This window comes from Chiloscyllium plagiosum, unplaced genomic scaffold, assembly GCF_037043375.1.
Source record: "Chiloscyllium plagiosum isolate Xiang-an unplaced genomic scaffold, Cpla_swu_hap1 HiC_scaffold_4, whole genome shotgun sequence".
NCBI classification, from domain to species: domain Eukaryota; kingdom Metazoa; phylum Chordata; class Chondrichthyes; order Orectolobiformes; family Hemiscylliidae; genus Chiloscyllium; species Chiloscyllium plagiosum.
Genome location: NW_028270142.1, coordinates 87,585,550 through 87,607,918, shown reverse-complemented (window position 1 = coordinate 87,607,918; position 22,369 = coordinate 87,585,550). Strand labels below are relative to the sequence as shown.

General features: G+C 41.8%; 1 protein-coding gene and 1 long non-coding RNA gene across 2 annotated transcripts in view; one reads left to right on the top strand and one right to left on the bottom strand.

Annotated features, from left to right (window-relative positions):
- The window catches only part of hhla1 (HHLA1 neighbor of OC90), a 54,179-nt gene that overhangs the window by 12,163 nt on the left and 19,647 nt on the right, over nt 1-22,369 (bottom strand). Inside the window, exons 5-8 of the mRNA XM_087986456.1 lie at nt 21,538-21,621; nt 10,187-10,240; nt 5,305-5,391; nt 669-758 (exon numbers count right to left, since the gene is read on the bottom strand). Of these exons, the coding sequence (XP_087842582.1) occupies nt 669-758; nt 5,305-5,391; nt 10,187-10,240; nt 21,538-21,621 (315 nt within the window). The remainder of the gene's footprint in view (nt 1-668; nt 759-5,304; nt 5,392-10,186; nt 10,241-21,537; nt 21,622-22,369) is intronic.
- The window catches only part of LOC148150180 (uncharacterized), a 68,764-nt gene continuing 50,731 nt past the window's right edge, over nt 4,337-22,369 (top strand). Inside the window, exons 1-2 of the long non-coding RNA XR_015756999.1 lie at nt 4,337-4,427; nt 22,062-22,168. This is a non-coding gene — a long non-coding RNA (uncharacterized LOC148150180). The remainder of the gene's footprint in view (nt 4,428-22,061; nt 22,169-22,369) is intronic.

Below are 22,369 nucleotides of genomic sequence, written 5' to 3'. Positions count from 1 at the left end.
AAGGAGTGGCTGGTTAGGCTGAGACATTTTACATTGGAATGTCAGATGCTTTGGAATAATCTTACAGAGATTTATAAAATCATGGGAGGCTTGGATAAGATGAAGAGCCAGGGTCTTTCCCTTAGCGTAGGGAGTTGGGGGGTAGGGAGATTCAAAATTAGATGACATACTTTTAAATGTGAGAGGAGAAAGACTTAGAAGGGACCTGGGGAAAATGTTTTCACACAGCAAGTGGTTCTTATGTGGAATAAACTGCCAGAGGAAGTGATAGATGCTTGTACAGTTACAACATTTAAAAGACATTTTACATAAAGGTACATGAATAGGGAAGGTTTGGAGGGATGTGGGCCAAATGCAGTCAAGTGGGGCTAGATTAGTTTGGGAAACTTGATTGTCATGGACAAGTCGGACCGCAAGGTCTGTTACTGCACTGTTTGGTTCTATGGCTGTATGACTCTAAACATTGAAGAACTAGACTGGTTCACCATCATAAACAAAGAAGTGATAACTAGTGCAACACACCATGTTGGAATAATTTTTTTGCAATATCCAGCTTCTGGACAGCTAGATCTTGGACATCGAACATGTACTCCTTTTCTCACCAGGTTGCGTTAGTTTAATTAGTTCAAATCTGCGTTGGCTCAATGAAATATTAAAACATCACGCACCTGTTGAAGATTGTGTTTGTAATGTGGTTGTTATCGTCCTTTTGAGGTCTTCTCTAGCTGAGGTGATGAACGTGGAGATAGTTGGTGATGCTGAAACACAATTTTTAAAACACTCTTACATTTGCTTTAATTTAATTCACTCTTCCTGGTGTGATTGATTATAGTTATACAAACATTACATTCACGCAGACATGACATTATAAGAATATCAGAAATCTGAAGAGAGGTAAGGCTCTTGGCCTTTTCTGCTCACCCAATTATTATTAAGATCTTGACTGATCTACTGAATCTTTTCCACATCATTATTCCCTTAGTAAACAAAAATCAATTGATCAATCTCTCTTGAAGATCATCAACTTTTGAACAGCACAGTGTAGTAAATTCAGTGAAAAAATGTTGCCTCATCTCGCTTTCTCATTCTGAGATTGTGACCCCGCGTTCTAATGTTCCAATTCAGGGAAACATTCTGCCAGGAGCTACTCTGTCAAGCTCCTGAAGAATTGTTAATGTTTCAGTTAAATCATTTCTCATTCTGTTAAATTCTAGGGGTTTTAGAACAATTCATCAATTTCTCCTTGTTGGACAAGAGTCTCATCTTAGCTATCTGTCCTGCTTCAGGTGAGGAGACCAAAATTGCATAGAATACTCTACCTATATACTGAGCAAGGTGATATATAATGTAGTTAAACTCTTTTATTCTTACAATCCAGTCCCTTCGCATTTAATTATAATATTGTTTCACTTGAATTGCTTGCTGCGTCTGCATTACATTTCCCAGTTTCCTGTCATTTAAAAATAATTTATATTTCTACTTATCTTTCTACAGTAAATAACTTCACAATTCTCATCATGATACTTCATTTGCTAGGGGGTTCTTTTCACTCAATTTACTTAAATCTTTTTGCAGCTTTATTGCATCCACTTCACAGTCTACTTATCAATAAAGACAAACCACAGATAAGAATTCTTTGGAGCTACTTTGTACAAATTAAATTCACATTATCTTTCTTGCAGCAGCAGAGAGATTTATGTTGAATAAGTAGAAAAGTGAGTCCTGGCTGTCATGGGTGTATGGTTGTGCAAGATAAAGAGGAGGCAAGGATTTGCAATTATATACCACCTTTCAGGATGCCAGAATGCATAAAGTGCTGTATGCCAATAAAATACTTCTAAAGTACAGTCACAGATGTAGTATAGGGAAGCACAGCAGTTACTTCACACAATGCAAGGTGCCACAAACTGCAGTGAGATACATTGCCAGATAAACTGATTTCATGGTAATGGTTGATGGATAATTATTGGCTAGATCGTGGTGAAAACTCTGCTGCTATCTTTTGAACAGCTTCACGTGATGCTTTTACATTTACCTCAGAGCGTAATGATTTAACGTTGCATCTGTGATTGCACTCCCTTACTAGCAATTAAATTCAGTTAACCTGGATTATGCATTCATGTCTCTGAAGTGATGCTTGAATCCATGGACCAACACAGAAGCACAAGCACTAATAACTTTTTAAAAGAGGTTTTAGGTCTTCACTTGGGTAAGAAGATACCTCCTGAATTAAATGTTAGAAGTTCCTAAACTGGATGTATGATATGTTGTAGGGAAGATTATGGCCCTTTTGGGATTTGGGATGAGGTAGTTTGCAATTTCATTCCTATACTTTGAGTACTTATGGTATTTCAGTCTAACATCATTGAACTGGTGCCAGTTGGTATCAAACTGAAAGCAGCTATGTGCATCTGGACTTGTATTAACAGGGAATTGGAGACTGTCAGACTAATTTTACCAGTAACACTTAGCAGCTGTTAGTTAAGCCAGACAGTGAGCCCCAACTGTCAGAGCTGGATTCTATCCCAGTTGTTAGCTGTGATTGGATAGGTTTCTAATGCACTCTGTTGGCCAATCCCCAAGATGCATTCACTTGTAAACAATTTGAGAAGTCCTAAAGGATTATCTGGAAAGAAGTTCTGTAAATCACTCCAAGAATGAGGGAATTTTAAGACTAGGGGCATATTTTTAAGGTGAGAGAAGAAAGATTTTAAAAATGACATGACAACAACTTTTTTTACACAGAATGGTTTGCGTGTGGAATGAACTTCCAAACGAAATGGTGGATGCAACTACAGTTACAATGTTTAAAAGGCACTTAATGGATAAGAAACGTTTGGAGGATATGGGCCAAGCGCAGGTAGGTGGGACTAGTTTAGTTTTAGAATTATGTTCGGCATGGACTGGTTGGACCTAAGAATCTGTTTCCATGCTGTATGACTCTATGACTCTAATTCTAATAAAATACAAACTGTATTTGTGTTATATTCATTCTACAATTTATGAACTGAATATTCCACTCCTGATGTATTAAAGATCATGCAAATTGCCAATTTTGTCATAAATAAGTGCTCCTACTTACAAGTGGAACTAACAAATTGGTGCAATATGCTTGGCTAGTATTACCAGAATTTTTACAAGGTTATAATGGATTATTTTGGGCTTTTGTGGTGCACTGGTAATGTTCCTACCTTTGAGCCAGGAGGTCTGGAGGTGTATAAGACCACCTCTGAAGAGGTAGATTAGAAAACATTGAAAATGAATCATTTTTAATGTTTTTTTATTTTTAATACTCCTTTTCAAAAAGCAAAGAGAATCTGAATTAACTCTTAATTTGACTCCAGCCTGACACTGTGCAGCACCACCTCTAAGATCATTTTCTACATGATAGCTGGGAAAACACAAGCTCTTTTTTTTTTGCTTTTGATGGCGTTGGTATTAAAGGCATTAAGACAACAAAGAAACATAGTTTTCATCAGGCTGACTGCAGCTTCACCAATCTGCATTCCTCTAAGGGCGGAAAGATACTATATCATTGTAAGTTGATGTGTAAATGTTTTGGACAGACTTACTTTAATGTAAATTCCCCAATATCAAGAAAATAAATTACTGGGAAAGGCCTACATAGATCAATTACAGCAAGCAGACTGTTGAGAGTATTTGAGTATCACACGTATATATTATTTACAGCAATTTAAGTAGAACATAATGAGATCATACACATTTTGTGATTGTAACCTGTGAAACAAAACAAAACTTATTAGGAAGAAGTGGGCAGATTGATAATGCGAATTAGCTCTAATATTTGCTCATATAATACTCCAACTCTAGCTATCATTTTTAAGTTCCTCACTGTTGAAGAAAATTGGAAAATTTACTTTAATGCCTCATGTAATCAAACAGGATCATTAAAGTTGTAAGTCCCATAGAAACTGATCATTTTAAACAATAGATTTGAATTTTCAGTGACCAAGTTAAATGTATATTGCACAATTTAAGATTTCAATTTAAGATGTTTTACTCTACCACACAAACTAAAAGCAAAATAAATTAACATTACCAAGTTGGAATTACTCTTTACTAATGAAATTCTGACACTTATTAAGATTTTAGAAAAAGCAATAACCAAAGCCCATTGATATGCTGTACAGCATACGCTCCACAGGTTAGTTTCTTTTAATAGGAAACAGTCCACAGTCAGCCACAGCTTCCAACAGGTTCATAATTCCCATTTCACTCTGTGTTTATTCTCTGTAACAGAAGTCTCTATCTTTTTGTGAAGAAAACCTGAAGACAGAAAGTTTGTTCAATATCAACTGAAGGGCCTTGTTTCTCTTTTCAGGTGTGAATATTTGCATTTGCTGCTATTATGCCTCAGTGTAGGTCCCTTGTCTCCATGGTAATCAAGTCACAGAAGCTTGTCACAGGTAAATCTATAAGTGATCACATGACCCATTTCACTAATCAGAATTTAACTTTGAGTTAAAGAGACTGTCTAAAATATTATAAAATTTTATAAAATCTCACTTCTGTGACACGACACACCCTTGCCACTTCAATACACACTGTTAAAACCATCAAAGATAAGAAAAACAAGATTAATTTCTACCTTATGTTAACTACGAGGGGTGACCTTATAGAGGTTTACAAAATTATGAGGGGCATGGATAGGTTAAATAGACAAAGTCTTTTCCCTGGGGTCGGGGAGTCCAGAACTAGAGGGCATAGGTTTAGTTTGAGAGGGGAAAGATATGAAAGAGACCTAAGGGGCAACTTTTTCACGCAGAAGGTGGTACGTGTATGGAATGAGTTGCCAGAGGAAGTGGTGGAGGCTGGTACAATTGCAACATTTAAGAGGCTTTTGGATGGGTATATGAGTAGGAAGGGTTTGGAGGGATATGGGCCAGGTGCTGGCAGGTGGGACTAGATTGGGTTGGGATATCTGGTCGGCATGGACAGGTTGGACCGAAGGGTCTGTTTCCATGCTGTACATCTCTATGATTCTATGATTCTATAGCAGTGGCATAGTCCTTGCTGCTCAGCTGCTAAACTCTCAGTATCAGCCTTGATCAGTCTGATGACTTGTTTTCATCATCTTCACTCCTTACCAGATTTGGGCCTACCCATGATGCTAGATCCTTTTACTGCTTTGGTCCCACCCAGTATCAACTCAGCCCTTTACAATCCGCTTGTCCACTGTTTTCCTTAACCAACCTTCCAACCCCCATTCCCCACCACACTCAATGCTGCAGGGTTGTGCTATTAATAGATTAGCAATAAACAGGATTATGGAAATGTACTGACCAGTTGTAGTGGATATTCTGTTGTAGAATGTTTCATTTATAATTGGCTGCAATGATTGTGTAAACCACAGGGAAGTCATATCTCTTTCTGTAATGACAACAGCAACGTCAAGCATTTATCGCATCTATACTTAAAATAACTGAGTCAAATCAAAATGTATTGCCTCCTATATTTAAAAATCAGCACATTTTCACTATTTTAGATATTTCTATACACGAGGAACAGAATTATTATTACAACAATGTTGAATTTTAGTTTCCAGTATCAAGGTCTACTTCTTTTTATTATCATTATATCCATTCTATCTCTAATAAAACCTGGCATTTATCTGTGGTATCAACAACATTTAGCTGAGTGTTGGTCAGACTGCAATGGTTACATATTTTGTAGCACTAAGGCTGATACAATTCTCTCTGCCCTTTATTTTCTGTCTTGGTTCTTGTCAGGTTAGTCTAAGGACATTAATTCACACCTCTTTATATTTAAATGATGACAGCTGGTGATACCTGTTAAGTTGCATGATTTCCCTGCCTTTTACCTGTTCCACTGTCACCCTCTGACCACCAGTGTATAACAGTACTACCTAGGGTACCAACAGAGACATTCCTGATCCCCCTTTATTTGAGTAATTGCTCAATAATAGACTTGTCGGTGGACAGAGGTTAAATGCTAACTCACAGTCACTTCTTTTGAGAAGATTTGTAGCTCAGGTTGATGTTAAGTCTGTAAGTTAGTTCACTGAGCTGAAAGGTTTGTTTTCAGACGTTTCATCACCATACTAGGTAGCATCATCAGTGAGAGTCTCTAGCGAAGTGCTGGTGGTATGTCCTGTCTCTCTAATTATAGGTCTTGGTTTCTTAAGGTGGATGATGTCATTTCTGGTTCCTTTTTTCAAGGGAAGGTAGATAGTCACTTCCTTCTATTTCTCTGGACAATGAACCAACACTGAACATCAAGCTGTTATTTCTGGGACTGTCACTGATCTCATCTCCTCTGGAGATTGTCCCTCTACAACCTCCCACCTAATGGTCTCCGAACTCTCCACAGCCCATTCTACCTCAGAACTGCACTGAAAGATTTATCATTCCTGCCTGTCCCTGCTCCACTGAACCTATTCTTCCTAGATTGATGTTTTTTTTTCTCCCCATTGTCCAGTTTCTCACCACCCATGTTCACAGTTGTTTTGAGGCTTTACCTCGGTTATGCAATTTCCAGTTGTCTGACCGTAGTCTCCTCCTCCTCTTCACTGTGGACATGCGATCCTTGTAGGTGTCCATCCTCCATCAGACTGATCCAAAGACTCTCTAGTTCTTCCTTGAAAGAGACTTGAACTATTCCCATCTACCAACTCCCTCCTCCATCCAAGTTAGCTTATTCAAACATTGAACAATCTCTCCTTTAACTTGTCTCACTTTCTCCAAGTCAAAAATGCAGCCATGGTACTGGCATGAGCCCCTGGTTTCATTTTTCTCTATGTTAGGTATATGGAACATTTCTTGTTCCAGTCCTACTCAGGAACCCATCCACAACTCTTTCTTCAATATATCAATGACTGCATCAGTGTTGCTTTCTGCTCCTGTCTGGAAGGAGAACGATATCATAAATTTTGCTTCCGCTTTTCATCCTTTACCTGGTCCATCTCTGACTTTTCTCTTCCCTTCCTTGATTTCACTGATCCATTTCTGTGGCTAGTCCACCGATATCCACTACAAACCACTGACTTTGACTACACTACTTTCCTTTTGCTTTCCGTTAAAAACTCCATTGTTCAGTTTCTGCCACATCTTCTTCCAAAATGACTTCCTTTGATTTGATTTAGTCTTGTCATATGTACCAAGATACAGTGAAAAGTATGGTTTAGCATGCTGTAAAGGCAGATTGCACCATACAAAGTGCATCAGAAAGCAGAACAGAGTGCAGAATATAGTGTCACAGCCACAGAGAAGGTGCACAGAGAGAGATCAGAATTAACATTTGAGGGGTCCTTCAAAAGTCTGTTAACAGTGGTGTGGTGTAAAATTATGTCCCAATACATGTGTGAATCTAACCGGAATGGAGGTGTTGCTTAGTCCCGTGTGAATTTTATTACACACCTCCCCGTGTGAATCTTCTTATCTGTATGTAACCAGAATGGAATGTGTTTTTTAGCCTTGCTCTGCTGTTCACATGAATGTTTATATCTGGAAAAGAGTATATCAGCTGGAAAAGTCTCCAGTTCGGTGAGTCTGCTCCGGGGTTACGTTTAACCGCCGAGCGTGGGTTGTTGGCAACCGCTCTACGAGAACTGACGGCTCCCAGTTCCGGTAACATGTAGAGTGAGTATAAGCCAGACCCGTTGGTTGTGGCGACGCTGCGGGGAATAAAATGCCCATATTCTAGCAGACTCGCCTCTTGGTCGTTTGTTCTGTGTCAGACTACTCTCCTACGAACCTGACCTTGAGAATTTTTTAAAACATTTGGCGTAGTCGGCAGGATCAATCGCAATTGAGGAGAGATTTTGATACAGAACAATGTTTTGGAAAAAGACTAAGAAACCAGAAGAACAAACTGTGGAGGTCCCGACCGTCCCGGGATGGCATGGATGTGGGCATGTACGTGGCAGTTTGTTTGTGAGAGGATCCCAGTCCTGCCGAAGAACCCCTTGCCTGGGGTACAGCGGAGGATGTGGGCATGTCCAAAAAGCTGAACCGGAGTTAACAGAATTGAATGGGATTGAACTGAACTGAACTGAGTGGAACTGAAGTGAATCAAATTGAACGGAACAAAATGGAACTGAGCTAAATTGAATTGAAATGGACGGAACTGAATTGAACACAATTGAATTGAACTGAACAGACCTGAACTGAGCTGAATTGAACTACACTGAATTGACTGAACTGAAATTAACTGAAACGAATTGAACTGAATTAAGCATAATGTAACACATGTATTGGGCCAAGCAGTGGAATGTGGTGTAAAATTATGTCCCAATACATGTGTGAATCTAACCGGAATGGAGGTGTTGCTTAGTCCCGTGTGAATCTTATTACACACCTCCCCGTGTGAATCTTCTTATCTGTATGTAACCAGAATGGAATGTGTTTTTTAGCCTTGCTCTGCTGTTCACATGAATGTTTATATCTGGAAAAGAGTATATCAGCTGGAAAAGTCTCCAGTTCGGTGAGTCTGCTCCGGGGTTACGTTTAACCGCCGAGCGTGGGTTGTTGGCAACCGCTCTACGAGAACTGACGGCTCCCAGTTCCGGTAACATGTAGAGTGAGTATAAGCCAGACCCGTTGGTTGTGGCGACGCTGCGGGGAATAAAATGCCCATATTCTAGCAGACTCGCCTCTTGGTCGTTTGTTCTGTGTCAGACTACTCTCCTACGAACCTGACCTTGAGAATTTTTTAAAACAAGTGGAGAAGAAGCTGTTCTTGAATCGGTTCATATGTGTATTCAAACGTTTATATCTTCTATCTGACAGAAGAAGGCGGAAGAGAGTATAACCGAGGGGGGTGGGTGGGTAGGTCTTTGATTATATGTTGGTTGCTTTCTCTAGGCAGTGAGAAGTATAGATGGTGCCAATGGATGGAAGGCTGGTTTGTTGATGGACTGGGCTGTATTCAAGACTCTCTGTGGTTTATTTCCGTCTTGGGCAGGGCAGTTGTCATACCAAGCTGCAATACATTCACATAGTATGCTTTCTATTGGTAATAGTCTTTATGCACACACCAAACTTTCTTAGTTTCCTGAGGAAGTAGAGGCATTGTTGTACTTTTTTGACTGTCATATCAATGTGAGTGGACCAGGACAGATTGCTGGTGATCATCACTCATCACTTTCTTCTTCTCCATTATAGTTGATATGCTCTTCAGCCGTGTTATTTCTCACACTTTGCCCTCATCTTTTTCCTTCCCAAAACCAACAATAGGGGTCTCCTTGATCTTACTTCCCATTCCACCAGCCTCCGCATTTAAGGAATCACGCTCGCTATTCCTTCATCTCCAATAATAGTCCACCACCAAACGTATTTTCCCTTCCCAACGTGATAATCTTATTGATTCCTCCATCACCCCCAACCAATCGCATGGCAGCTTCCCATGCATTGCCTCCTCCCACCTCACCGTGCAAGGCACACCTTCCAGATGAAGCTGCAGTTTAACTGTAATTCCTTCAATTTACTCTTTTTGCTGCTTGCAATGCAGTCTCCTTTACACTGACAAGACCAAACACAGACTGGGTGACTGCTTTGTGTAATACCTCCAAGGAAAGATCTTGAACTTGCAGTCACGAGTCATTTCAATATACAATCTTCCTTGTCTTGTTGACATATCTTTCCTAAGATCTACTCTAGTGGGGCCCAACACAACCTGAAGGAACAGCACCTATTTTTTTTTTGCTTCGACACTTTACAGGCTTTAGGACTCAACAGTGAGTTCAAAAGCTTTAGACCATTATCTTTGTTTTTAATTTTGATTACCCCATTCAAATCCCACCATGCCCCCCTTCACCGCCCACCCCCCACCCATGACTTCTTTGCTATCTGTGACCTATTTTCTGCTATTAAAATCTATCATTAACACCTACTCTTTGTGATTATTATTATTACTACCTTTGTCCTTCTGGGGGCACCTTTGCCATTTGTGTTTCACTTGCTATCCCTCCCACCCATACCCCATAACATTTCCAACTCCCTTCAATTTCTAAAGAAGACTCAAAATGTTAACCTTGTTTCTCCAAACCTGCTGTCAGATCTACAATTTCTCAAGCAATTTTTACTTTGAAGAGATTTTGCCGACTGGATAATTGGAAATATTGATTATAATTTTGATAGTTAGCTTCATCCTCTGCAATAGTGTTACATTAGTCAAAACTTTTGAACTGAAAGATTAAACATCTTACCCAGAACACCAGCCATAACACAGATGAAAATGCAATCTGTCTCATTTTTGCTCACTGCAACAGAAATAAATCTTAAGTTAACCGATTGCTTATTAGTGTATTGTACATAACATAAGCCAATGACATTCAGAGAATTGAACCATTTTAAGTAACCTTTCAGTAAAAGTAATCGGTGAAGAGTTAAACCTTCTGAGGACTGGCATTCACTGTCCCTGGACTCCTTTCTTCTTACCTTTCTTTTGCTCATCTAACATACACATTTACCCTCTCTCCATTGCTTCTCAAGATCCTTTGTGATGTTTAAACACCAGAATATGCCAATTTGTGCTATAAAAAGGGGATATGCCATGGCCTCCAATGATGATCCTACACTGCAATGGAAGACTCCTGGAATAGCTCCATGCTCTTTAAGAGTTCCTCAATGGAAATATAGGCCAGAAATGCAGAATGCTTGGGAAAGCTATTCCAAAAGATTATGGTGATAAATGAGTGAGATGGAAAAGTAGAAGGTGCTTGAGGTCTAAGGTGCAGGTAGATGTGAGTGGAGTAGGGTAGCAAGTGGTAGTAGATGAGGGACAAGGATGATAAATGGGTACTTGAAGTGTTGGGGTGGCAGATGGATGAGGGATGAGGATGACACGTTGGGTGCATGCGCAGTCAGGTTAGCTGAGTGAGATAATAAGGTGGCAGTGAGATAGGGGCTTGAGTTGGCAGGATTGAGAGGGGGTGTAGGTTTGCAGGTGGACTGGTGAGAAAGTAAGAAAATGGTGGTTTTGAAGGTGGGTTATTTGTGGAGTTTCATAGATTCATAGAATCCCTACAGTATAGAAACAGGCCATTAGGCTCAACATGTCCACACCGACCCTCCAAAGAGTAACCCACCCAAACCCATTTCCCTACTGTATTACTCTACATTTCCCCTAACTAATGCACCTAACCCACAAATCCATGAACACCATGAGCAATTTTAGCATGGCCAATTCACCAACCCTGCACATCTTTGGACTGTGGAAGGAAACCGTGGGTTAGGTCGTATCAGGTTGGACTGGAATGGGTGTCATTGGGTTGTTGGATTGGGAGGGGGTCAAATAAGATCAGGTCAGTTTGGGTCAGGTCGAGTTAGTGGGGGTGTCAGATCAGATCAGACAGGGACTTGTTAGGGGTCAGTGGTGAGTCTAGGGGTTAATTTTATAGTTATCCAGGTCTTAGAAGATTTTAATCCTCTAACCTTTCCAGCAAACTATTCAGGTTAGTGAGTCAGTACCCCCCAAAATCTCCAATCCTAATTCAGAGACTTTTTAAGAGGGGCCCTGAAGCCATAGTATTGCCTACTAAATGTTTAAACTTGCTGAGCAAATTCCTGCAGGCAGTAAATTAGAACATCAAAAAGGTCGTGTAGCATATCTTTCAGAATCCACTTCTTCAATGACTAAACTCTAATTGGAAGAATTCTGAAAGCTCTAACACCAATGTTAGTCTGAATTGTCAGAACAAGGGTAAGAATGGCCTGAGGATAATCTCTGGCTGATTGTTCCTTTCTATCAAGAAATATTGATCTTAATGTTTCTCTCAGCCTATCCCAATAGTGATATAACACATGGGAAATTATCCTTGAATACCACAGGTGCTGTAATCCCCACATCAGCTGTGTTCACAGTGGGTGTGAATAAAAATGAAATTAATATTGGAAGAATCTTAAATGATTTCCATTAAGCCATTTTGTATGTCATACTGAATTTCCCAGGTGTCCTCAACATTAACTCTGCATCGCATGAAATGTAATGGATTCAGGAAAGGCAAGGAAACCTCCTGCTGATTACAACGTACGTCCTCTCTTGACCGATGCATCAGTATCCCTCTGTGTTGAACAAACCTTGGAGGAAACACTCAGAGTGGCAAGGGCACAGAATGTACTCTCGGTGGGAGATTTCAATGTCCACCACCAAGTGTGGCTCAGCAGCAGCACTTACCAATCAAGCTGGTCAAGTCCTAAAGGACATTGTTGCTAGTCTAGGTCTGCAGCAGGTAGTGAGGGAAGCAACAAGAGGGAAAAACTTACTTGATTTCATTCTTACCAATCTGCCAGCTGCAGGTGCATCTGCCCATGACTGTATTGGTAAGAGTGACGACTGCACAGATCTTGTGCAGATGAATTCCTGCTTTCATATTGTGCATAAACTCCAGGCACTATCACTGTGCTGGGATTCCTGAAGAAGGGCTTATGCCCGAAACGTCGATTCTCCTGCTCCTTGGATGCTGCCTGGCCTGCTGTGTTTTTCCAGCACGGCATTTTCCAACTCTGGTACTCCAGCATCTGCAGTCCTCACTTTCTCCTACTATCACTGTGCTAAATGGGACAGACTTCGAACAGATCTAGCACCTCAACACTGGGCATGCACGAGGCTCTGTAGGTCATCAACAGCAGCAGAGTTACACTCCAGCGCAATCTGTAATCTCATGGTCTGGCATATCCCCTACTCAGTCATTACCATTAAGCCAGGGGATCAACCCTGGTTCAATGGACAGCAGGAGGGAATGCCAGGAGCAACACCAGGCAAAACAAAAAAAATGAGGTGCCAATCAGGTGATGTACAAAGCAGGATTACCTGCATGCTAAACGGCATAAGCAACAAATGCTGGACAGAGCTAAGCAATCCCACGACTAACGGACCAGACTCAAGCTCTGCAGTCCTGTCACATGAAAGGACAATTGAACAACTCACTGGAGGAGGAGGTTCCACAAATATCTCCCAATGATGGGAGAATCCAGCACATCAGTGCAAAATATAAGGCTAAAGCATTCACAGCAATCTTCAGCTAGAAGTGCCAAGTAGATGATTCATTTCAGCCTGTTCCAGTGGTCCAAAGCATCACAAATGCCAGTCTTCAGCCAATTTGATTAATTTCATATGGGATATCAAGAAACAGTTGGAGACACTGAAAGGGTTATGGGTGCTGACATCAATCTCTGGATCAGTGGTGCTGGAAGAGCACAGCAATTCAGGCAGCATCCGAGGACAGGCAAAATCGATGTTTCGGGCAAAAGCCCTTCATCAGGAATAAAGGCAGAGAGCCTGAAGCGTGGAGAGATAAGCTAGAGGAGGGTGGGGGTGGGGAGAGAGTGGCATAGAGTAAGCAAATGTGGCTGTGATACCGAGTTTGTTTCAGGACATGGTTGAAGAGCTTCAGGGCTGAGGAAATGACCTGGGAGTTGCAGTGAGAGAGAGAGTGCCTGAGATTCTTGTAGAGAGAGGAGGAAAACTTCTTCAAGGCAGGCATCCTTGCAAGAGGATTCGCCGTAGGGTTAAAATCAACGAGGTAAAAACCGCAGTAGGGTTAAAATGCCTGCCTTGAAGAAGTTTTCCTCCTCTCTCTACAAGAATCTCAGGGAGTCTCTCTCTCACTGCAACTCCCAGGTCATTTCCTCAGCCCTGAAGCTCTTCAACCATGTCCTGAAACAAACTCGGTATCACAGCCACATTTGCTTACTCTATGCCACACTCTCCCCACCCCCACCCTCCTCTAGCTTATCTCTCCACGCTTCAGGCTCTCTGCCTTTATTCCTGATGAAGGGCTTTTACCCGAAACGTCGATTTTGCCTGTCCTCGGATGCTGCCTGAATTGCTGTGCTCTTCCAGCACCGCTGACATGAATCTGGCAATAGTACTGAAGACTTGTGTCCAGAACTCATCACTCCCCTAGCCAAGCTGCTCCAGTACAAGTACAACACTGGCATCTACCCAATAATGTGGAAAAGTACCCAAGTATGTCCTGTACAAAAAAAAAGAACAAATCCAAACTGCCCAATTACCGCTTTGTCAGTCTACTCTCGATCGTCAGTAAGGTAATGGAAGGTGTTATCAACAGTGCTATTGAGCAGCACCTGCTCAGCAATAACCTGCGCAGTGATGCCCAGTTTGGGTTGTGCCAGGGCCACTCAGCTTTTGGACACATTACAGCCTTGATTCAAACATGGACAAAAGAGCTGAATTCCATCAGGGAGGTGAGAGTGACATCTCTTGATCTTAAGGCTGCTTTCAACCGAATGTAGCATCATGGAGTCCTAGCCAAACTGGAATCAATGGAACTGGGGGCAAACTCTCCACTATGTACTTGATACATAGGAAGGTGGTTGTGGTTGTTGGAGGTCAGTCATCTCAGCTCCAGGACATTTCTGAATGAGTTCCTCAGTTAGTGTCTAAGCTCCAACCATCTTCAACTGCTTCATCCATGACCATCCCTCTATCATAAGGTCAGGGATAGGGATAATTGCCAATGATTGCACAATATCCAGCATCATTTGTGACTCCTCAGATACTGAAGCAGTCCATGGTCAAATGCAACAAGATCTAAACAATATTCAGGCTTGGGCTAACAAGTGGCAAGTAACATTTGTGCCACACAAATGCCAGGCTATGACCATCAACAATGGTGTTACCATCACTGAATCCCTACTATCAAATCCTGGGCTTCACCATTGACCAGAGTTCAAGTGGACTCACGATATAAATATGCTGGTTACAAGAACAGTTCAGAGGCTAGGAATACTACAGTGAGTAACTCACCTCCTGATTCCCCAAAATCATCTACAAGGCACAGGTCAGGGGTGTGATGGAATACTCCCCTCTTGCCTAGATAGGTCCAGCTCCAATAACACTCAAGAAGCTTGACACAATCCAGGACAAAACAGCCCGCATGATTGGCACCACACCCACAAACATCCATTCCCACCATCATCAATGCCCGGTAGCAGCACTGTATACTATCTACAAGATGCTCTGCAGAAATTCACCAAAGATCCATAGACAACAGCTTCCAAACACATGACCACTTCCATCTCGAAGGACCATGGCAGCAGTTACCTGGGAACACCATCACTTTCAAGTTTTCCTTCCAGTCTCACCATCCTGCCTTTCCTTCACTGTCGCTGGGTAAAATTTCTGGAATTCCCTATGTAAATTCCTACCTACAGCAAATGGACTGCAACAGTTCAAGCAGGCAGCTCATCACCATCTTCTCAAGGGCAACCAGGGAATGGCAATAAATGCTGACCAGCCAGCGATGCCCGTATCCATGAGTGAAATTTTTGAAAAAGTAGAAACGATTTATTATTAGAACAGTCAGTTGAGTTGTCTAAATTTAGGTTGCCTGCTCTCTTCCAGTCTCTACTTTGTTCATCTCCTCTGGGATATCATAGCAATTATAGAAACATGGCTCAGGGATGGGCAGGACTGGCATCCAGGATACAAATGTTCCAGGATACAAATGCTACAGGAAGGATAGAAAGGGAGGCAAGAGATGAGGGGAAGTGGCGTTTTTAATAAAGGATAGCATTACAGCTGTGCTGAGAGAGGATATTCCTGGAAATACATCCAGGGAAATTATTTGAGTGAACTGAGAAATAAGAAAGGGATTATTACCTTATTGGGATTGTATTATAGACCCCCCAATAGTCAGAGGGAAATTGAGGAACAAACTTGTAGGGAGATCTCAGCTATCTGTAAGAATAATAGGGTGGTTATGGTAGGGGATTTTAACTTTCCAAACATGGACTGGGACTGCCATGGTGTTAAGGGTTTAGATGGAGAGGAATTTGTGAAGTGTGTACAAGAAAATTTTCTGATTCAGTATGTGGATGTACCTACTAGAGAAGGTGGAAAACTTGACCTACTCTTGGGAAATTAGGCAGGGCAGGTAACTGAGGTGTCAGTGGGGCAGCACTGTGGGGCCAGCGACCATAATTCTATCAGATTTAAAATAGTGATGGAAAAGGATGGACCAGATCTAAAAGTTAAAGTTCTAAATAGGAGAAAGGCCAATTTTGATGGTATCAGGCAGGAACTTTTAAAAGCTGATTGGGGGCAGATGTTCGCAGGTAAAGGGAAAACTCGAAAATGGACGCCTTCAAAAATGAGATAACAAGAATCCAGAGAAAGTATATTCCTATTAGGGTGAAAGGGAAGGCTGGTAGGCAGAGGGAATGCTGGATGACTAAAGAAAGTGAGGGTTTGGTTAAGAAAAAGAAGGAAGCATATGTCAGGTATAGACAGGATAGATCGAGTGAATCCTTAGAAGAGTACAAAGAAAGTAGGCGTATACTTAAGAGGGAAATCAGGAGGGCAAAAAGGGGACATGAAATAGCTTTGGCAAATTGAATTAGGGAGAATCCAAAGGGTTTTTACAAATATGTTAAGGACAAAAGGATAACCAGGGCGAAAATAGGGCCCCTCAAAGATCAGCAAGACGGCCTTTGTGTGGAGCCGCAGAAAATGGGGGAGATACTAAATGAGTATTTTACATCAGTATTTACTGTGGAAAAGGATATGGAAGATATAGAAAGTAGCAAAATAGATGGTGACACCTTACAAAATGTCCTATTACAGAAGAGGAAGTGCTGGATGTCTTGAAATGCATAAAGGTGAATAAATCCCCAGGACCTGATCAGGTGTACCCGAGAACTCTGTGGGAAGCTAGAGAAGTGATTGCTGGGCCTCTTGCTGAGATATTTGTATCATCGATAGTCACGGGTGAGGTGTCGGAAGACTGGAGGTTGGCTAACGTGGTGCCACTGTTTAAGAATGGTGGTAAGGACAAGCCAGGGAACTATAGATCAGTGAGCCTGACGTCGGTGATAGGCAAGTTGTTGGAGGGAATCCTGAGGGACAGGATGTACATGTATTTGGAAAAGCAAGGAATGATTAGGGATAGTCAACATGGCTTTGTGCGTGGGAAATCATGTCTCTTAAACTTGATTGAGTGTTTTGAAGGAGTAACAGAGAGGATTGATGAGGGCAGAGTGATCTATATGGACTTCAGTAAGGCGTTCGACAAGGTTCCCCATGCAAGACTGGTTAGCAAGGTTAGATCTCATGGAATAAAGGGAGAACTAGCCATTTGGATACAGAACTGGCTCAAAGGTATAAGACAGAGGGTGGTGGTGGAGGGTTGTTTTTCAGACTGCAGGCCTGTGACCAGTGGAGTGCCACAAGGATTGGTGCTGGGCCCTCTACTTTTTGTCATTTACATAAATGATTTGGATGCGAGCATAAGAGGTACAGTTAGTTAGTTTGCAGATGACACCAAAATTGGAGGTGCAGTGGACAGTGAAGAAGGTTACCTCAGATTACAACAGGATCTTGACCAGTTGGGCCAATGGGCTGAGAAGTGGCAGATGGAGTTTAATTCAGATAAATGCGAGGTGCTCCTTTTTGGGAAAGCAAATCTTAGTAGGACTTATACACTTAATGTTAAGGTCCTAGGGAGTGTTGCTGAACAAAGAGACCTTGGAGTGCAGGTTCATAGCTCCTTGAAAGTGGAGTCACAGGTAGATAGGATAGTGAAGGAGGCGTTTGGTATGCTTGCTTTTATTGGTCAGAGCACTGAGTACAGGAGTTGGGAGGTCATGTTGCAGCTCTACAGGAATTGGTTAGGCCACTGTTGGGGTACCGCAGGGATCAGTGCTCGGACTGCAGCTTTTTACAATTTCTGTTAATGATATAGAAGATGGTATTAGTAATAACATTAGCAAATTTGCTGATGATACTAAGCTGGGTGGCAGGGTGAAATGTGAGGAGGATGTTAGGAGATTACAGGGTGACCTGGACAGGTTAGGTGAGTGGTCAGATGCATAGCAGATGCAGTTTAATGTGGATAAGTGTATGGTTGTCCACTTTGGTGGCAAGAACAGGAAGGCAGATTAATACCTAAATGGAATCAATTTAGGTAAAGGGGCAGTACAAAGAGATCTGGGTGTTCTTGTACACCAGTCAATGAAGGTAAGCATGCAAGTACAGCAGGTAGTGAAGAAGGCTAATAGCATGCTGGCCTTCATAACAAGAGGGATTGAGTATAGAAGCAAAGAGGTTCTTCTGCAGCTGTACAGGGCCCTGGTGAGACCACACCTGGAGTACTGTGTGCAGTTCTGGTCTCCAAATTTGAGGAAAGACATTCTGGCTATTAAGGGAGTGCAGCGTAAGTTCATGAGGTCAATTCCTCGTGAACCTGGAATGGTGGGAATACCTTACGCTGAAAGACTGGAGCGACTGGGCTTGTATACCCTTGTGTTTAGAAGACTGAGAGGGGATCTGATTGAGACATATAAGATTATTAAAGGATTGGATACTCTGGAGGCAGGAAACATGTTTCCGCTGATGGGTGAGTGCCGAACCAGAGGACACAGCTTAAAAATACGGGGTAGGCCATTTAGGACAGAGATGAGGAGAAACTTCTTCACCCAGAGAGTGGTGGCTGTGTGAAATGCTCTGCCCCAGAGGGCAGTGGATGCCCAGTCTCTGGATTCATTTAAGAAAGAGTTGGATAGTGCTCTCAAGGATAGTGGAATCAAGGGTTATGGAGATAAGGCAGGAACAGGATACTGATTAAGGATGATCAGCCATGATCTTATTGAATGGTGGTGCAGGCTCGAAGGGCAGAATGGCCTACTCCTGCACCTATTGTCTATTGTCTACTGTTGGAATATTACGTGCAATTCTGGTCACTTTCTTATCGCAAAGATGTTGTGAAACTTGAAAGGGTTCAGAAAAGATTTACAAGGATGTTGCCAGGTTTGGAGAATTTGAGCTATAAGGAGAGGCTGAACAGGCTGGGGCTGTTTTCCCTGGAGCCTCATAGGCTGAGAGGTGATCTTATAGAGGTTTACAAAATTATGAGGGGCATGGATAGGATAAATAGACAAAGTCTTTTCCCTGGGGTTGGGAGTCCAGAACTAGACGGCATAGGTTTAGGGTGAGAGAGGAAAGATATAAAAGAGACCTAAGGGGCAACTTTTTCACACAGAGGGTGGTACGGGTATGGAATGAGTTGCCAAAAGAAGTGGTGGAGGATGGTACAATTGCAGCATTTAAAAGGAATTTGGATGGATAGATGAATAGGAAGGGTTTGGAGGGATATGGGCCGGGTTCTGACAGGTGGGACTAGATTGGGTTAGGATATCTGTTCAGCATGGACGGGTTGGACCGAAGGGTCTGTTTCCGTGCTGTATATCTCTATGACTCTATGACCTCCTCCTGTGGTTTCTTGTTTTTATTAATTTGTGGGATGTGTGCGTTGTTAGCTGGGCAAACATTTGTTGTCCATCCCTCATGGACTTGAACAGAGGGGTTTGCCAGGCCTTTACAGAGAACAGTTAAGAATCAGCCACATTGTGCTGAGTCTGTAGTCATGTATAAATCAAACCACGCAGAGATGACTGTTTTCCTTCCGTAAGGGATAACTAGTGAACCAGCTAAGCTTTTACAATAATCAGTTATTGTTAATGGTTGACACTTAATTCCAGATATTTTTAAATTTACTTCTAATTCCACCATCTGCCTTGGCAGTGAGTGGAATCCTTTCTGATTGTGGTGCATCCCAGAATTAACATGCAGTGCCCAGAAAGTAATGGAAATTTACAAGCTGGAGAAATCCGCAGTTCTCCTGAAACTCTGCTGACAATGCTGCTACCTTTGTGGAATGAAAGACTGAAAGATAACCATCTCTCTCTGAATAGTAACAGTGACACCCCTCTAACACGTGTAGCTCTAGTCTGGAAGGAACCTGATGCACAGCCATTCATTTTCACAGCCATTGGAAATAATGCCCTTTTTCTGCCCTGAGGCAATAATTGTGGCTATAACAGATGGCAGATTTCAGCCAGGACATCCTATCAGAAATAGAGGTTTCAGAAGTTCAGATGGAGAATCACTCTTTGAACATTTCTTGATATGACGTCCTGCTGAGAACTTTCTACCCACCTCCACCTTTCAGCATCTTGACCAGTTTTGTGTAGCCTCTGGTCATTCTCTCTTGTCATGTTGTATTCCAAAGGGAACATATTCTCCTGAAAGTATGTCTGGGATAAATTGGTTTTTGCAGACACCTTGAATGACTTTAACAAATTTGGGTTTATACCAAGTCCTTGTAAAATATGACAATAACTAACAGTAATCATCAACATCCATCTTGAAAACAATCATTAATAACTTTACATGGAGTTTGTACTTCCTGCTGAATGCATTTGTAGCCATGTTTATTTAAGGAGTGTGTTAGTTGGAGAGTTAAACTCAAAGGCCGCATTGCTGATGACAAGTTGGTGCTACACACTTATTGATGTTATGATGTTCCTTTTCTGTTTATGTCTGGCAGGAGCTAACTGCATGCTCTCACCAAAATGGTGTGTGATGTGACTCACAGTCATGTGCAAGTGGCACAGTTGCTATTCTTAGATCACACAAAATTTAATGCCCTCCTTCATGGTCAGTTTGGAGACTTGTTTTATCAGGTGGGAGGATGGTGTCTGGGAACCTGAATACCTTCTCCCCTCTGCCCTAATTATGCTTGTGGCAGGAGGGCTCATGAATGGCTTTCCCAACATGCCATCAATTGAGGCCACTAAGTAAGCAGTTAATATGGGGAACACAAAAAGCAAGATATGTGAAGTTGTTTGGGAGCATCTGGAGAGAGATGGGTTCCTCTTTCAAACTTGAGTTAGTAACCTGGCATTAGTAAAAGTTGGGGGTTGTGTTCTCAAACCACATGTCTATTCCTGCTGCCATCTTCACCCTGTAACCCCTACCCACACAACCCCCTTTCCATCATCCCTATAGCCAGGGTGCCAGTTGCAACAATAGGCCTTAAGTGGGTGTGGTACTGGCAGCAGCCACCACATCCCTGATGGCTTTGTCATTCAACAGAGCAAATGGCCTCTGATTTGCAGTGGCTCTCCGTGGGCAGGACCTCTGTCCTTGAGGACCTTGATCCTGTGGAAGACCTGTTTCTGTCCAGTTGGATGACATGGAGCTCTCACCAGCATTCCAGCCAGTGGGTGAAACTGCACCTTCTCCTTTAAGTATTATTGTTAGTGCTCCAAAAATTGATATTACTTATCCAAGTGTTGCAAGCTTTCTCTTATCTGTTAACCACATGTTAGCTTACATTGTTGATATCAGCTTACAGTGTGGGTGGGAAAATGGTAGTAATAAATTGCCATTCCGCACAGTTTTCTTTTGCTTTGAAGACTCTGAAAGGAAAATCTGGCAGCTACACATTCCCACCAATCTCCTACCCAGGCCAACAATGAGAATTACCCCTGAAGGTTTCACTTCTGCTCTTATCATTCTTAACAAACATGTTGCAATGGCAAAAATAAAATTAATTTCTAAACATGCAGTGATCACCAAGTCCATCCTCTGTGGTTAGGATCACCCCCATGTCAAGAATATGAACAGTCTCCCCAAATGCCCAAGCTAGTATTCCTCCTGATATCTCCTTAGAATCAAAAGTAACCAGGAAGTAACAACTTAAGTTTTGGTTAAATATGTTTAAAATGATAATAATTAATAAATATAGCATACCATAGAGAATGGAGCTAGATTTAAAAATCTCCTTGAAGAAGCTGGTAGTATTTCCCACAAAGTCGACTACAACGGCAGTGAAATCTGTAAAAACAGCAACACATACAATATTTCTATACAGTCATCAATTGTTGCTATTGCATGCTAGAACAACACCATTTTAAATTAACCAATTTGCTTTTCCTTACTGACTATCCAGTGACCAATAAAGAGTTGAAACATCACAGCCAGGACTGAGTTTAATGGAATTGTAAGAGTACTAGATTTGTAAAATTGCACAATACTCCGTCTTCTTCAGTTCTCTGTTCAAAGACTGGTCTGAATTATGACACCACTCTCTCCAGCATTGTAGTATAAAGAGGCGCAACCCAAAGACACACAAAACAGATTGGAAATTCAACTCTTGGCACCAATTTAATACAGCATGGCCATTCAAAAACTTCCACAAGCATAATAGTGATGGTAGAGATTGAAGCTTTCTTTCCATCTCATGGCTGACCAGGAATCACTTCTGCTCTTTCCAGGTATGTTTGAAGGCTCACAGATTGCCACTCAACCTGTCTGGCCATGTTATGAACACACTTTTCTTGGCCACAAAGTCAGAAGTGGGATTTCAACCCAGGGCTTCCAGGTATTTGACAGTCTCCGCTGTACCATAAGACCATCCTCAATCTATTAGTCAACTTATAGAATTATGGATGAACAGAAGAACATTATTCACCATTTAGGGAATTGAATGCATATTTGAAAATAAACTTTTAGCAGGGATTTAGGGGAAGCACCAGGGAGGAGGACTAATTTTTTCAAAGTACTGACACAATCATGATGGGGT